This window comes from Siniperca chuatsi, linkage group LG1 (genome assembly GCF_020085105.1).
Source record: "Siniperca chuatsi isolate FFG_IHB_CAS linkage group LG1, ASM2008510v1, whole genome shotgun sequence".
Lineage (NCBI taxonomy): Eukaryota > Metazoa > Chordata > Actinopteri > Centrarchiformes > Sinipercidae > Siniperca > Siniperca chuatsi.
In genome coordinates this window covers 15,069,199-15,087,359 of record NC_058042.1, presented here as the reverse complement: position 1 = coordinate 15,087,359, position 18,161 = coordinate 15,069,199, and the positions used below count along the sequence as shown (strand labels likewise).

The 18,161-nt window shown below is 39.5% G+C and overlaps 1 protein-coding gene across 10 annotated transcripts in view; it reads left to right on the top strand.

The window, feature by feature from the left end:
- Positions 1 to 336: 336 nt before the first annotated feature.
- The window catches only part of tjp1a (tight junction protein 1a), a 101,968-nt gene continuing 84,143 nt past the window's right edge, over positions 337 to 18,161 (top strand). For 5 of the 10 annotated variants that reach the window (XM_044201318.1, XM_044201372.1, XM_044201346.1 and 2 more), the window contains exons 1-2: positions 337 to 902; positions 16,606 to 16,819. In XM_044201318.1, coding sequence (XP_044057253.1) covers positions 811 to 902; positions 16,606 to 16,819 — 306 coding nt within the window. In that variant the 5' untranslated portion in view covers positions 337 to 810. The remainder of the gene's footprint in view (positions 903 to 16,605; positions 16,820 to 18,161) is intronic. The other 5 variants (XM_044201407.1, XM_044201355.1, XM_044201328.1 and 2 more) reach the window with 2 other exon arrangements.

Sequence of the window (18,161 nt, the reverse complement as noted above, 5' to 3'; positions counted from 1 at the left end):
GATGTGGTTTCACAGTGCTGCTTTGCTTCACTCCATCCCCTGAACTCCAGTTTTAAGTGTTTGCTAATAACCCAAACCCTGATGTTTTTATTGTGCCTTGTGGACCAACAATGAGCAAATGACACCCAAAACATCCAAAACGATGCATTTGCCTCCAAATGTACAACAGTCAGATATTACTCAGCAGTAGTAGGTTCCCCCCTCTTAAGCCATTACATCGCTGCCTATCTCTTCCTCCTCCTCTCCTCTCCTCTCCTCTTCCTCCTCCTCCCCCCTCCTCTGTCACTCCCCAGCTCTCCCCCTCTCTCTCTCGTTGGACACACGCGCACTCTCTTTCCTACCTCGCAGACGTTTGGGTGCCACCGCCGTTGCATCTTATCTCTGACTCTGTCTTTTTCTGTTGACTCTTGTACTCCATATAGACAAACCGGGGTAAAAAAAAAAGGACAATAGAGAGAAAAAAGTGGCCGCTTTAGGGCGAACCACAACAATGACCCGGTCCTGACTAAAATTGAATGGATTAGCCAATCTATTCTGAGCTCTAATGAGATTAGAGACATGGGTCGCGGCGGCGTGGTACCTTCCGTTGAGCTCCTCGGGGAACATTCTCCCTGTCAGCAGTCCTCCAGACGTGGAAATGGCGTTTTTGATACTGAAGATGCTGCGGGTGCCAGGGGACAATAACAGACATTTGAATGCACACTCACCTGTGCCGCTTTTGTGGCGCGCGGATTCCTAGAAGTAGAAGTATTAGTGGAAGTAGTAGCGGTAGTAGTAGCAGCAGTAGCGGTAGTAGTAAAGAAGGACAAAATGAAGTACCAGAAATATATCACGGTGATGCAGATGGCCATGGGAGTGACAGCCTCCAACAAAGACTGCCTCCCCACTAAGAGACAGCTGTGGTGAGTAGAGAGAAGGAGGAGGTGCGCGTGAGAATGAGGAGCGTGTGTTAGTGCTTGCGTGAAAAGAGTGGCAAAGGTAGTGTGTCTTTTCATGTGGAGAAAATAGCTTTAAAATTAGCCTCTTAGCCTTGTTGCTCCCCTCTTCCCCTTCGCTTGTGTCTCGTATGAAGTTGAAGCTGAGCAGCTGCTGGCGGAAGTCGGCTGCTTCCATCTCTCTTTGCCTTCAACAACTGTTTCACGCACAGCAGGCATTTGTCCAGGGAAGAAGAGGCTTGTACAGTAGCTTTCTGTGCAGCCGTGCGTGGTGCTCTGTGCGCGCGTGCTGCCCCTCTGTGTTTATCTGTGTTTCGCTTGGTGGACTGTTTGTTGTGATCCGCTGGCGAGGGTGAGTTTCACATGCAGCGGTCGGAGAAGCGGACATTACAGAGCAGGTGTTTTCACAACAACAGTATCAAACAATGCTCAGCGCCGTCCGATACAGTCCGCTTTGAAATTATTTCAACTGCACCTGCACGCACTCCGTGTTTTCCTTCCCCTTTTAGCGATCGTTCATTTGAAGCTTCCAAGTGTAAATGTGGTGATTTGTATTTTCCCAGCAGGTCTCTGTTCTTAGATCTATTTCTGTGATCTGATGTGGTAAAAAAAATGTCGACTGATGTCTCCACTCTCATCACTTATTCAGTAGCTAGCCTGCATTTAGCTCAGAATGTGTAGGAGTGATGCTAAGTGGCAAAGACATTGGCTGCTTATGTTACTGTGTGTTTTCCTATGAATGTTTCCACTAGTTTAATTCATATCAATGTCTATTAGTATTTGCCCATCTATACATTTTTCACTACGCACCCAGCTGAACCACCAAACTTACCTGCTCTCTACTTCATAGTTGTATACTTTTTAGCTTTTGAAAACATCTGTTATCATCAGTTTCTCTTTTTCATTCGTTGTACTGCATTGTAAGGCTGCAACCAAGGATTATTTTAACTCGGTTAAACTGTTGATTATAAGCTAATCGATAAATAATTTGGTTTATAAAATATCAGACAAAAATCTCCATCACCGGTCTTCCTGGTGGGGTTTAAGGTGCCGACCATGAGCCACAATGTCTCCAGTTGGGGTCCGGCCATGTCCCCTCATTTCCTGTCATCTCTCTACTGTTGACTATCTAATAAAGCATAAAATGCCCCAAATACTTAAAAAAATAGCCATCACAAGTTACCAGAATCCAAGGTGTCATCTTCAAAATGTTTGCTTTGTCCAACCAACAATTTGCAATTATATAGACCTGAGTAATCAATTTGTAGATAGAAAATAGATCTGCAAGGATTAATCATTTAAGTCACTTTTAAGCAAAAATGCTAAACATTCTCTGGTTCTAGCTTTTCCAATGTAAAGATCTGCAGCTTTTCTTTGTCTTTTGTGATAGTAACTGAATATTTTGGACTGTTGGTCAGACAAAACAAGAAGTTTGAAGACGTCACCTTGAGCTTTAGAAACCTGTGATGTACATGGTGATGGTCACTATTTTCTGGCATTTTATAGACCAAAAAACTAGTGTTATTTATCAAGAAATAATCCTCAGATTAATCAATAATGAAAAGAATCGTTAGTTGCAGCCCCTTCAATGATTAAAAAAACAGAGAAAAGCAGAGAATCCTTATTTGAGAAGCTGGAAAAAGAAAATGTTTGGTATTATTGCATTGTAAATCTCTTAAAAGATTAGTCATGCATGTATCTCAAAAAGTTATTATTTTAATTAATTAATTTTCCGTCAGTCGACTAACTGATTAATTGATCAATGGTTTTGTGCTTCTTGTAAATTAGTTGGTTGATATCAGGGAACAAGAGGTTGACATTAATGCCTGTAACCTTATCTGGCTTTTGACAACATGACAGAGGCTGGTATACAGGATGTCCTGTGTTTTGATCACACTATAGGTCATAGGTCATATTAAGGTAAGTCTGTTCCTTTTGCTCATTGATGTTAGGAGCCTTATTAATAAAAAAAGGAAAATTTAAAAACCATTGCACAGCAGAGTAGTGTTCAGTCTAATTATGGGCTCTCATTACTCGAACAATGGGCACATTCAGTTCTTCTTCTTCTGTAATCCACATAGATAACATTAAGCACGAGGTATAATCCTTCCAGATTGGCATTACTTTACAGTGAGAAAACAAACACTGGTTTATTGTAATGAATGTCCAAGCTGGTTTCTGGGGAGTGCATCCTATATATAGAAACAAACGTCTTTTTACCTTTGCATGCACAGTCGCCTGTAGTAACGCACACCTGACTGAATCAGGAGTCGTCACACAGGGTGAAAGGATAGGTTTTCTCCTCTTAGCTCATACTGCTGTTAAATGTGTTGCAAAGGACATAGTGGTGACTTGGTTTTGACACTTCTCCCTTAAGAGAGGCGCGGCTGTATGTCTGGGGCCATCACTTCATGGTGGGGGAAGGGGCACGGCCATTAAAACAGGATTACTGTATCGCCTCTGACAGCCACTTTAACGAAGGGAAGCTGACCCAGCGTGTGCCTGCAGTGTGTGTTTCATGGAGTCACCCCATGCATTCACTTGCATGCCATGTTTGTCTTTATTTAGTGTGAAGTCAGAGCCCAGAATCAGTAGGCTTGCATGCACACAAGTAACTCAGTTACTGTGAATACCCAGATCGAGGTAATACTCAATAATGTAAGGCATTTATGAAATTTAAAATTGCACGACTTAGTTAATAACCCAAGTTTACATGAGTTGTTTGATCAGTTTATATCCAGATGTGTGGTAACCTTTGAGCTAATGAGAGTAGGAATATAGTAGATAAATGTTGGAGGGACTTTGCTTACTTTAGCTCTATGCATTCATCCACCCATCTATCCATCTATTTTTTATAACTGCCTATGGGTTGCCTTATTTAGTTGTAGTTTAGTTTCTTAATTGTAACATAAAAAACATTTCACTGTCAGCCCAGTAAAACTGCTTTTTTCCACCATTGCTAAACATGCAATTTTTTTTTCGAGTGCATCCGGTTTACTCTTTGACCTTTGTGGCACATGCATAGAATCAAAACATCAAAAGAAACCAGACTGAGCAGTTTATTAATGCGTGACAAGATAAGATGACAATTTTATTTGAGAGATTGTTTGAGATCATTGTATTTTTTCTAGCAGCAGAAGAGGAGTATAGATGAGGGGGTGGTTGTGCACCAGATGGTTTTATGATCTTCTAAAACACTCGACCCCCTTGATTAAAAATCTACTCCCATCCATCGATCATGTATGAGGAGCAGTGCATTGCATCAGCAATTCAATAAACAGTCATGACATTATTAACTTGATGTCATTTGTCCTTGTTTTAGATAATTTTACACCAATTTCACATCAAACGTGAAGTTCTCTGCCCATAACCTAGGCTTGAATTTTGTATTTAAACTTCATCTTTTGAAAACCAAATCACAAAAGTTGTTCAACTCTGCTTTCTTCAGCTAAGGACTATTTCAAAAATAAAGTCATTTCTATCTCAAGCAGACCTTGAAAAGATCATTCATGTTTTTATTTCATCACACCTTACAATGCCTTGCAATGTCATCTCTCGCCTCCAACTTGTCCAAAATGCAGCTGCTAGGCTTTAAGTCACCTTCAAAAGATGAGACCAGATTACTCCCATCCTTGCCTCTCTTCACTGGTTGGCTGTAGGTTTTAGAATTGATTTTAAGATTTTATTGTTGACTTTTAAAGCTCTGTAGGGTCTGGGCGCCAACTATATTTCTAACTTACTTAAATAATGTGAAAAACAGCAACAACAATCTTGGTAGATTTATGTGTATTTAGAGAGTTCATTTAGAGGGTCACCTGGAATTTATTCATTTCTTTGTCATAATTGCTCCATCTCGACAAGGTTGAAATAATATAAAAATCAAAACTGAAAACATGGCCACAAGACTAGGCCGAAACCTAGTATATGGTTGGACCATGTATGGTCAATGTACTCCTAAGGGTGTGCTTGAGGACTGTCCGCACCTTGCTGTAAAGCTTTGTTTATGCTAGATGCAGTGTCCCCGGCACGAGGGTCTGCGCGGCAGAAGTGATGTCATCACGCCTCTTGCGTCAAGTGCGATGCAAATCGTCGTGGCACGTGATTGCACCTCCCAACCGTTCAATGGTGTAACTTCATCTCTCAGTTAAGGACAGACTTTTGCGTTTATAGGGCTGGCCCACTTTGCTGAGGTCCAGCTAAAAAGTTCAAGATTTTATAGGCCATTTGCCAGGTGATGGTGTATTTGGGAGAGTGTGAATAGGACTGTACAAGAATTACTGGTTCTGCCTGGAGGTCTGTGCAGACTGCGGTGATCAATGGCTAGTGTGGGGGTTTTGTTTATCATAAATCCACCACATTGTCACCAATTTCTGTTTTGTTTGGGGTGTACTGCCAGATTAACCCAACATTGTTAATCAAGTTATGATTGATCCGATTGCAACCTTAATGTCAGATTATTCGATTAAGGTGTAATAGCTGTAATAATAATAAAGTATTGTCTTATTCTGGTTACAGTCAAATTAATAGAGTTCAGATGAATGTACATGAATGTAAATGAAAACATCATTGAGGAACAAACAGAAAGCTCTACAGTATAAGCTCCATCCACTGCATAAAACAGGAAAACACATTGTCATTATACAAAACACACAGTGGTCTGTAATAACCACTGCACTGTAATTAATTTGAGATGATCCATAAATAATAATTAGCCTGATGACGCGTGTTTAAACTGGCTGCAGCTCTTACTGACATGTGGGTGTATCGTCCTGTATTGTATGCCAGATGTCTACTCTGCTCCCCTCCACAGTGACAGCTCCGCCTAGTGTTCTCAGTCCACCTGCTTAATGATGCATAAAGTTAGTGTCTCTTCTTCCCCCCAACACACACACACATGCAGTAGCCCTCTGATTTGCCTGTCCACATGTCCTCCCTCCCAGCTCTTCAGAGGAACACACACATACTCTACTCTACTCCTGTCCTACCCCCTCCACTCTTCCACTCATGGAAGCCATGATGCGTAATCTCACACAAACTGACAATGCCGAGCATTAGTTACCTCAGCAGGAGCCCAAGTCTAGGGTGGGCCTGTCATGATAATCATTTTTTTTCTGAAAAAATGCAGAAATTTCTCCTTTACTCTCAGTATGTCTCTGTCTCGCTCTCCCTAAAGTAAAAAAAAGCCTTTTTGTATCAAAATCATGAAGTCTGATCTTAAAAACACAAGTCATGACATCATGGCAGTCTTGGAGCACACTGCTCTTACTCTCCATGGCTCTTTATAGAATATATGCAAAGGTGCACACACGTGTTTTTGTGTGTGTGTGTGTGTGTGTGTGTGTGTGTGTGTGTGTGTGTGTGTGTGTGTGAGTGTGTGTGTGCGTTTTTTTCAGTGTTTCTGTCCATTAGGAACTCGCATGTTCTTACTTTGGCAGAACGGTTGTAATCTCCTCTCAGATGGTTTATGCCACTAAAGGGAACAGATTACACAGGGTTTATTGACTCGTGGCTCACCCCCTTACCCCCACCCGTTCTCCAAGCACCCTGTGGGTGTGTGTTTACGTGTTTGTTGGTGTGTGTGTGTGTGTGTGTGTGAGTGTAGATTTGTGGGTGTCTGTGCCAGTGTGAGAATCTGTGTTTGTTTGTCTATGGGTTAGGGCCTTTAGTGATAAGTTTTCTGGTCCAATTTAAATCCTGAATTTTTGCTTTATTGAATGGCTACAGTTTAATGCTAAAACAATTTGCATGGAATTTTGTATCCTGTACAACTCTAAGAATACAGCATTTCACTCCAGTATTATAATTTTTTCACCTTTCGGCCATACATAACACCATACTTTTAAGTACTGTATACAGTATATAAATAAAGTTTTATTATTATTACAGTTGAATACTATCTGTCTTGGATTTTTTATGATCTTTTTAAAAAATGACCAAAATGATCTAAAAGATTAGATAATCTATCAATGCATCACTACATGCTCATATTCATGCAGCTTTCCATAGTAATAACAAGTTCCACATAGTGATAGCATCCACAGGCAGAATAGTGGGTAGTAAAATGTACTAAGTACTTTTTGACTGCAGCCATTGTATAGCTTCTTGCTTATTTCTTGCATATTGTCTTTTGTATTGCTGTTTGTTAAACATTTTAGAAGTTAGTGGCTAAGATGTATATTAATAGTTTTGATGCTTTTGTTAAGTTAGAGCTATGTTGTTGTTGTCATATTTGTTGGGCCTGTGTGAGCTTTGTGTTTGACACTGCTAAATGCTAAAGAGGCAGATATATAGAGGAAATTACATTGGTGATTTAAGTTGGGAAAAAAACAGCTCTACACTGAAGTAAGTTATCTATGTAAAAACAAAAGTCAGTCAGTATTGCTCAGACTTAATTACACAATCATGCACAAACAGTCAATAGACAGACTCTGGTGCATGACTTTGCAAAAGACTTAACATGTTTGAGTTTTTTTTTCCAGAGACATATCCTATTTTGATTAGACATCAACACAGTTTCTGTCCAGTACTCTGTATTCAGTGTTGCTATAATTTACTGAGAAACCTAAATGCTCCCAAACGGGATCAAAACAATACATGAGGGTATTTTGGCTCTGGATTCTCATTGGTTTTCACCGTACAGGGGCTAGGCTAGCAATGGTTGGTCAGACAGAAAACAACAACAACATAAAGGTTGATATAAAACTTTGACTCTCTAGCTGCATCCTTCTTGAGTCTGACTGCAGTTCTTACACAGAGCAGGTCTGGATTCATGTAATGGTGAGCCTAACTAAGGGTCTGGTAATGGCTGCTTAAAGAGCCTCTTGGCGGCAGTGATGGTTACAGAGGCCTATCAGAGACTCATTGTCTCCAGTCAGAGTCAGACGCGGAGCAGCAATGACTTTTAGAATCTGTGAGTCACACGTTCTCGGCCTCTGGTGGCTCTCGACTGTCACGATGGCTCACAGGGGGCTGACAAGATGGAATCCATCACTGCCGTCCCACAAATAGAGAAGGACACAGCAGAGGGGATCCACTTGTGTCTGACAGAGATCCCAATTTATTCTTTTCTTTCTTTCTCTCTGCCTGGCAGGTTTATATCTGTCTGTCAGCATTAATATTTTCTAATGTTACATAATTAAGGCATTTCATTTTTCTTAAGATGATGTAGAAACATTAGATTGTAGTGTAGTAGATAATGTCTGGAAATCAAGAAGTGGCTGATACTGTCAGTGAAAGTTGATGTGTGTGATGTGTGCCCACTGAAGCACCCTTAGTGATTATCATGATTTTTTTTATCATGTCTCCCATGTAAGATCAGTTTCAATAAGATTGAAACTGACTAACCAATCAAATAATGTATGACTACACAAGTAACACATTAACTACAAATCACATATTATTGCTGACCATAATTTAATGTTGCATATGACCTTAGATTGATTTTTTTTATTTCCCATGTAAAATTTGAGAGTAAGTTACCAAAAGCATTGCTATGTTGTAGGAAAATCAAACCCAAACAATAATATGGAAACATGGATGTTTTTTTTTTTTAGCAGAATTAAATCAATTTGGTAATTTCTTGGATTGAAAAAGTTGTGGCTGTTTCCTCAAGTACTCTGATGTACCAGCAAAAGAGTTTCCAATGACCAAGTTTTTAAAGCCAGCCACATTACCAGGTGATAATAACAACATGACAACAAGTTTAAGTGGACCACTGGTGTGGATTAACTATAGTAGCTCAGTGGTAGGAAATCAAGCAAAACTTTGTAGTACGGTATAGTCCGTCATTCGTCCAGGAGTGTTCTATCGTAGAAAAGGTTTCAGTCGTAGTCATCTTGTCAATTGAGAATGACTTCCGGATGGGAGCCGAAACGTCTTGATTCTGAAAACAGTGTCCAGATGACTACGACTGAAACCTTTTCTACGATAAAACTTTGTAGTATTATTAGAAAAACGCTCAACAGTCATTTAAGCATATTGTATACATTTGAAGTTATTGAGCTGAAATACCTGTAGCCTAAACATCAAATGCAAAATCATCAGTATGGCTGCTGCTTCCAGTCTCATTTTTGAACCTGTATATGCGATCTGTATGGCATAATTGAATGAAGGGCAAAGCTAACTTAAAGGGACAGGGACAGCCCAAAATCAAAAACATATTTTTCCTCTTACCTGTAGTGCTATTTATCCATCTAGATTGGGTTGGTGTGAGTTGATGAGTTTTTGAGATATCAGCCATAGAAATGTCTTCATTCTCTCAAATATAATGAAACTAAATGGTATTCGGCTTGCGGTGCTCAAAGCGGAGAAAAAAAAATTACATTTGAAAAACTCAGCAGCAATAGATCTCAACAGTGACCGCCCACTTTTTTAACGGCTCTGGTTCCGGAAGTGAATTTCCCATTTCCATTGACATTTCAGAAAATCCTTATATAAAGAGTTTTAAGCCTAGTAGATAGGCTTCTGATTGATGGTGATTATTTAGAACAAGCTACATCTTTGCTTGTTTGCTAGTTTAGATGAAGCTGCGAAGCAAAGAGAGTACGCGAGTCTTTGACCGTGGTAATCCAGTTTTGTTACCACATTTCATTTGCATTGAAGCACACGTCAACTTTATGCTTGGTCTCTACAGTATAGCTTAAGTGGGCATTTTCAGGAAATAGATGGAGCCACACTAACAGCTAATTGAGTTCATTACTACTGACACCTTCCTGTGTTTGTATATATGTTTTAGGACTTGCCCCTTCTGGTAGTGGGCAGTTATCTTTAAAGATCCCAAAGCAAAATGTATATAACATGCTTATGGTTGGTGGGATCATATATATGCGGTATACAGTAGGTATGGCAGTATCGCAGGCTACTTTCCACTTTTGCTTTAGCCCAACTTGTCTTCTCAGCAGATCTCTGCTCACACATTGAGTTTTAATGTGCCTTAAACTTGAGTTTGTGTTTGTACTGATGTCTGTTATGCACATGGGAGCAGCCTTGCTTTTTGAAACCAGCCATTGACCTGCCTGTCACCCTCCCCACAGGGGTCAGACAGCACTCGGACATGAACGTTGTCCCGCCTTGTTTGATACATGTCTATATGCCTAATCTGGTCTGTCCATCTGTCACGCTTGTCTGGCCTAATCAGAGTCTTGATCTCACCACAGATTTTCAGTCACATCCTCGTCTGCACAGGTGGCTTTCAAAGCGCTTACAGACTCCAACCAGTAAATAAAAAGCTTTGTTATGTTTCCTTGTTTTCTTATCTTTCTCCTCAGACATTTTCAAGGATGTTTTTAGCCAGGCAACATATTAGTCATTTGTTTTATTCTTCTGTTAGGGAGTGTCACTGAGGTTATCTAGATCAAGTAGGATGTGTCATGCACCTCTTGTCACCACTGGTCCCCTGAAGTAGGACGGGGGAGCCGTGAGCAGAATGATGTTCATCGACTGCCATCAATTCCAGCTGAACAGTCAGGCATTACGAAGCAGTCAAGACGACCTCTGAGCCATACGCTGACAATGTCCCTCTGTCCTTTGTCCCTTTGCATTATGGTCTTTCTCCTTTTGTCTTTCGGCCCCTTTTGTTCCACCTCTGCCTCTCAGCACCATGCTCCTTCATGCTTTGTTCACCTGTCTCCTTTAGTTTCTGCTTCTTTATCTTTTTGCTCTAACTTTTATTTTTCCCACCTGTGCAATAGTGGCCCTGGTTAGTGACTAAGTTTATATGGAAAGTAAAACTAATAACTAACATACTGGCTGGCTAAAATCTTCTTTGAAAATGTCTGAGAATATAAATGGAAAGAGGAAGAGTCAGTGGAGCTATTTTGGATGCACCACTGTCACCTGATGAACTAGAAGATATGAACAAAGGCAAATCCCAAAAGGCATCTCATCTCAACTCTGTTCTGGTCAGAGCACACAGTCCATTGTTATTAGACATAATATACATGAGATAAACAGCTGAAGAAAAATCATAGTAAGGCATTCTTCTCCAGTTAGAGCCACCTGGGCAGAGGACGACAGGAAATCTGTGGTGGGATCATGTCTCTGGTGTGTGTGTGTGTTGTCTGTGTGTGTGGGTGTGTGTGACTGGGAGCCTTGCTGCTTTGGTAGAAGTGTCAGAATGGGGATGTGCTCTCTATCTGAAGATTTGTCATAACATACTACCGCAGAGGTAACAGGAGAATGTACTCTGGTAGCCCCCCAACCCTTACCCCATCCCCTTTAACACTGATTGAACAGGATAGTTAAACTGGTGTCTACAAGCTTACAAAAAGTATTTCACTGGTTTAAATTTAAATATGTGTTCAAATGTTAAATATAATTATAATTGTAAATATCAGAATCAGAATCAGACAGAAATACGTTATTTACTAAATATACTAAATACTAGCCTCAAGCAGCAATTCTGGGGTTCAAGCCAACACAGACTGTTGGAAGTTTAAAGCTTTTAGTCTGGAACTGGTCAAATGTGGCCTAGATGTAATAAAAGCAGTGAAATCTCCCATTTTTGCATTTTCACAAATGAAGAAAACAAACACTTTCTGATTTATAATCTGATTTGTGTTATTCCACGCTCAGTTGTTTGCATTTGTAGTGGCCCCTTAGTGGTCGATTTAAATGAAACTTTCAGGGTATGTTTCAGGTACTTATGTGGACATATCCTGCAAGTTTTGTGATGATTGGTCCATTTATGTGCTGAGCCACGCCCCTTTTAAAGTTCATTGGTCAATATCTTGAAAACTAAGATTTACTAAGCTTTATACAACTTTTGATAAGGTATGTCAAATGATAATCCACTGAAAATTTGGTAGCAATCAGACGTACAGTTTAGGAGATATCAAAAATGTGTCTTTCAAAAAATTATAAATGGCAGAATATCTAGGTCTAGGTAGGCAGACTTTAGTGGTCCAAGAGGCTGTTTTGTAGGCTCATATTTCTGTGGAAGCACATGCACACCATTTACAGTTACTGGGCCAAGTTTTGTGTTTTTAGCTCATTCCAGTTCACGGGTATTTGAGCCAAAGCCACAGACAACAAATAATAATAATGAACCGGCACAAACCTACCAGCCTGTAGACCACAGGCTGATGCTATCCATGTAGTATATTCTCGTCACGCAGCTAGATAGAGGAAATAGTATCAATATCACATGATTAATATAGCAAGTTTTACTAACTAGTATCACAAACGTTATTTATTGTTCCAATCAAAGTTCATTGTTGACTTGGAAACAGCATTTGAGACAACAGTATCACCACGAGGTCCATTTAGTGGCTGAAGTGGAGGTTTTGATCATGTCACATGATCGTCACGATCGTCAGCTTTTAAGTCCTTAAAGTCCGCAGACAAAAAATGGAAATTTAAAAATCTACACTTCTATGACAATGGGGCAAACTCCAACTGCTGATAAAGTTCATGTGATATGATTGAAACCTCAGCTAATAAATGGATGCTGTGTTGAGATTGTTTTGTCAACTGCTGTTTCCAAGGTCAAAGATGAATTTTCATAATCTTTTAATGATGTTCTTATAGTGTGATATTAGACTGTAGTGCTGCGACAAATGCCTTTTGTCATTAATTATTTAATCATTTTTGATAAGTGTATACATTTTATCAACTGTAATTATCTTTATATCTAACCATATTATAATTGAAGAACATAATTTTCTGCTGATACATTAATCGATGAATCAACTAATTATTTTTCTATAACATTACTAGTACACATTGCTGGGATTCTTTGATGAGGTAATCTGTAAAGCTTTGCCAATAACCTCTTAAATCCAGGGCAGGAGGGAGATTCTCTATTTTGGGCTGATGTCTCATGTAATATTCATTAACTTCACCTCACACTGCAGTCAGTGCCTAATGTGTCCTGTTATTGTGTTATTTTTGTGCTCTAAGATGCCAGCATTGTCTGTTTGTACTGAAGGGGTCACTTTGGGTACGCATTGTTGAGTGCACTCCAGCCTGTTTGTGAGTTTCTCCATATTTCTCCAGAGGCAGTGAAAAGTGAAACTAACTTCTGTCTGCACAGCCAGCCATACTGTGTCTAATCCACTGGCTGGCATGGCTCAATATATCTTCCTAAAATCCTGCAGCATCACTGAAGATAAATCATTCATAGGCCAGCAGCAAGTGAGCAGTCATACTTCTGCTCTTTCTGGTACTTTTAATATTTGTACCCTGATGTTTCTACTGCTCATGGACCAGACTTTAGATCAGAGGACGAAGGGCAATAAATGAAAAAAATGTTTTTATTTTTAACTTGAAATGACACATAAAATAGGACTGTGGGCATCTGCCAAATACACTTGTTTTCATTGTAACTTTGCTTCTTTCAAAGGTTTTTTCAAGTGATTTTGACTCAGTTACTCTTTGCTTTGATCTTAATGGAGTGATCCACATTACTTGAAAAGTTCTCATCTGATTCTGGAAAAAAAAAATTACAAATTATATCCCATTTTTACTCATTGTCAGGAACTTTCATAGCCAAAACTGCAGTGTGAAGGAAGCAGTGATGTATAAAATCCTTGAGCCAAGTACTCATGTGTCTTTGTTTCTCAGTTCTCCTGTTTCTCTTCAGTGATGTTATCTATTAGTATAGGATTAGCAGTGAGTGAGCTACAGTACAGGTTGTAAACTGGCCTCCTTAAGTCACACAGATACAGTCCATGTCAGCACTCCTCATTCTTAGAAACCCACAGAGCTTCATAAGCTGCTGCTGGATGTATGAATGGAATCCCCTTGTAAAAACAACACTGGGATTACAGTGACAGAGACCAGGCTCCTCCTCCTCTGTGTTTGTGTCCTGGCTGTTAGTAAATGTGTGGGCATTGTCCACAGGTCACAGTAGAGGACAGGGATTGAAAGGCACTAATTACATATTATGTACAATTATGTACTCTACTGTAACTTAGAGTCTATACCTGTATTTGTACTTATGTATGTACATTATAAAAAAAATATTTTTTGAAACTATTGATTAGAGCCTGACTGTTGATTAGAGGTTATCAAATATGTATCCGTATGGGTGTGTAAGTTGACAGATGTGCAAAAAGGAAATGCAGAGCAGTAAACTGCAACAAAAAAATGGCAGCATTTTTATCCATATCTAACTTTAATTTATCAATTTATGTTAGATGTATTTTCAGAAGTATAGTGTTCATAAACCAAAATGTTTTGGATGGCTCTGAATGGCAATGTTGGTCTGTTGGCCATTCACTTTGGTTGAGACTGAAATATTTCAACAACTATTCAATGAATTGCTGTGAAATATGGTACAGACATTCATGATCCCCAGAGAATGAACACTAATGACTTTGATGATCCCCTGACTTTTCCTCTACGGCCACCATGAGGTTAACACTTGTGGTTTGGGGTTAAATTGTAATAGCTTTAGTTATCCCTCAACTTTCCATGAACCACTTTCACATTGAAGTGGTTACTGTTAGGATGCCAAATTGACTTTTTCAAAGCAACCATATTCAAGTGTTGCTGTTGCTTAGAGTAGCCTTTGAAAGTATTTATATATATATGTATTTATGCATTTGTGCTTTCACAGTTCTTTAATAGTAAAAACAACCTTAGTTCTGTGTGATTAGTATTTAAGAAGAGTAACAGCAATTCTACTTCTAAAGTTTCTAAAGGCAGGTGGAAAGTGCTTCCCATACATGCTGTGACAATACTGATCACCTACAGGTAGTCAGCATTATTGTATTGCAGCAATGTCACTGAAGCACTCAGCACTTTACATCATTACGCTATTGCTTTTGAAGAGCCTTGCTTAGAACCACATGACTGACAGGTTGTCAGTAGGTTTATCTTTTTTCCTGAAGACTGTCATGTGTTGTCAACTCTAACACTGTCTAATACTTTTGTACAAGCTTTTGAACTGACTGATGACTTGTCATCATGATATATCTCAAGTACAAAAAATAGTCCATCTTCTCTTTCAAAGGCTTCATGCTATGAAGTATGAATGCATTGCAAAGCTGAGCTGGTTATAGGGCTGCAACAAATTATTTGTTTCATTAACGATTAATCTGCAGATTATTTTCTCGATTGACTGATGAATCATTTTCTCTTTAAAATGTCACAACTTCCCAGCACCCACGTCCAACCCAAACTCAAAAACCAAAAGATTAGATTTATAATAATGTCAAAGAGAGAAAAGCATAAAATACACATTTAAGAAGTTGACACCAATGTTTGGAATTCTTGCTAGAAAAGAGACCCAGAAAGGTTAATCGATTATCAAAATAGTTGCTGATTGATTTTCTGGCGATCATAATCGTTTCAGCTGTAGCTGGCTACATTGAGTCTGTCACAGAAGATGATTATGCAGTTTTTGTCTGCTAGCCCTAATGGTCTTTAAACCACATGTATGTATTGTTTTTGTTTTGTATTAGCTTTTTAAGGCAAAACAGCTTCATTGTGGCTTAATAATAGAAGACAAATGGATGCTCCCTACCTCGTCTCTATCTGCAGGCTACCCGCTGACATTCAGCCCAGTTATTCACACTTGCTTGAATGCCACTTAAGCCAACAGGAGATGATGTCCTTTAAAAAGTAAAGACAGCAAGAGGAAAGTTATGTCACTTTGATCCTCCAGGCATCTTTATGTTTTCCATCAGACGTGCAGCAGTGCCTGCTAGCACTGCGTTCAGTGTGGATTGCTCTTCGGAGAGAACATGGTCATTGTGAATCGTGTGGTATTTAATTTTATGTCAATTTATTGAGCCCACAAGCTATACAACATCAGAAACATTCAAGAGTTTAAGACATACCCAGAAGTCTCAGATATGTTTGTACTGTCAATTAAAGCTGTAAGCAGTAATTCATTACTGTGAAACTGAAACTGTCAACAGTGTAAACTCTGCATTCATTACTCACCATACAGAATAAAGCTTAAAATGAAATGTAACAGGTGCATTCAAGTGACACACAATACATTTACATGCACTTAAATCTGCATTAATTGATTTTTTTTGGTCACTTTGGGGACAAAAAACAAGCTGTAAACACAACCTAGACATAATATCACATCATAAAATCATTTTGGGAAATGTGTTCGGAAACAGTCACCTATTAACACGTCCAGCAGACACAGAGCAACATTAGCATTCATCTGAAGTCAGTTTCTGACCACGTGGCCTTTTAACTCAGTGTTGGTCTCCACCAACTCCTGAGGGAACTATCTGGCTCTTTAGCAGCGAAATGCTCCACTATGTTCACCAGTTAGTCATTAACTGTGTCTGTCTGCCGTTTGGAGCTGGGCAGGTAGCGTACAGTGGCTTTTTAGAGCTTTTTGCTGAAAACAGCTGCCACCTGCTGCTGGAAATGACTCTTTTGACTAGTGTAGCTTTAAGTGTCCTGATTGTTGTTGACTTTCTGCAGTAACATGACTTCAGTAAGGGATTGGGTAAAGGGTTAAGAGAAATCTAGTAACACAGCTACATTGCTGTGAAGAAATCTGGTTTCTTGACCATGGAAATGAATAACCAGGCTTTTAAAAGAGTGCATGTGTATGAGTTCAGACAGGGAAAGTGTGGCGGAAAATTAAAGAAAAAGAAGAAATCTAAGATATTCAATGTTGCCATCACTGAAAATCATATATTATTTTGCCTGCATCACTTCTAATATCATCTTTGTTTCTCTTTGTTTTCTGTTGCAGGGTGACCCCGCAAGATGGAGATACATCCCCCTCAGGTGCTCCCGGGTGTTCAGATGGGCCTACAGGTGCTACAGGTGGCGCTGGTGCTATGGCAATGCCTGCCACCTCCACCCTCTCGTTGCCCATGAGCCAGGGTAAACCTTCTCTACGTCGCATCAAAGGCCGCATTCACCGCAGCAAGAGCCTGGACAGCATCGATCTGCTCGACTCCAGTGTAAGGCTCTCTTAATCACCCCAACTTAACATGTACACACATAGGAGGACAACTGAGTGCAAGATACTAAGGCTGCAAATAACGGTTAATTTCATTATTGATTCATCTGCTGGTTATTTTCACAATCAATTGATTAAATGCCTATAAAATGTCCATAAATAGTGGAAAAAAAGTCCCACACTCCAAGGTGACTTCTTTAAATGTCTTGTTTTATTTAACCAACAGTCCAAAACCCAAAGAGATTCAGTTTACTATCATGTATGACAAAGAAAAGCAGCAAATCCTCGAATTTTGAGAAGCTGGAACCAGCACATGTTTGGCATTTGTGCTGAAATAATTACTAAGCGATTATTCAATTATCAAAAACTGTAATTTTTCTTTCTAGTTTGTGCGCTGTCTCATGATATAAACAGATTTATGTTGAAGGAACACAATTTTTGATTCAATGGACCCACTCATTTAAAATAATAACAATCAGGAATTTAACTACCTCAGTGCTGTAAACAGCATTGAGGCAGTTAATAATATTTTAGCAATAATGTTTTATAGTCCTGCGTTAAATTTAAGCTGTGATTACATTTACTAAATTACAGTTACTGTGATTTCAAGGGAGACTAAATGTCCAAAAAGTCCAAACACATTTTTTTCTCCTAATGGTTTCATTCAGATTTAACATTTGCACAAGCTACAGCGCTAATATGCATGCTCACATGCGTACACATAAACACACCCACATACACACAGCATGACCGGTGGTTATGCAATATTTCTTTGATTTTCAGATGAGCACAGTTTAACGCAGTCCGTATGTCTCTCTCTATGACTGATTTATTCTCATGAAAAGTATTAATCTGATAAATGACTGGGTAAGCTGCTTGGACCTAAAAACCCTTACTAACTGTGGGATTGTCCATTGAGCTGAGAACTGCGCTTGGCCCACTCTCTCCACCGGTCAGCTCATGCTTACTTGTGCTTGTGTGCATACCTTTGTGTGTGTGTGTGTGTGTGTGTGTGTGTGTGTGTTTATGAGTGATGTGGCTTTTGGGAAAGCAACCAACGGTTTATGATGTAAAAGCATGCCAACCTGCTACTAATGCATGCTTGGTAAGGCTGTTTTTTTGTGGCATGAGACCACAGTGGATACACAGACACAGATAAATCTCCCTCCTGCACAGCACTATGGAATATCTCTCTCTCCCCCCTACTAGTCTTTATGTCTTGACCCTCTGTAGATGTCTCCTTTAATAAATGTTCACAGTGTGATGTTTCCTCATCTGCCCCCGTCCTTCCTCTCCATGTTGACAGTCTGCAGTGTGTATTTGTGTGTGTGTGCGCATTGGGT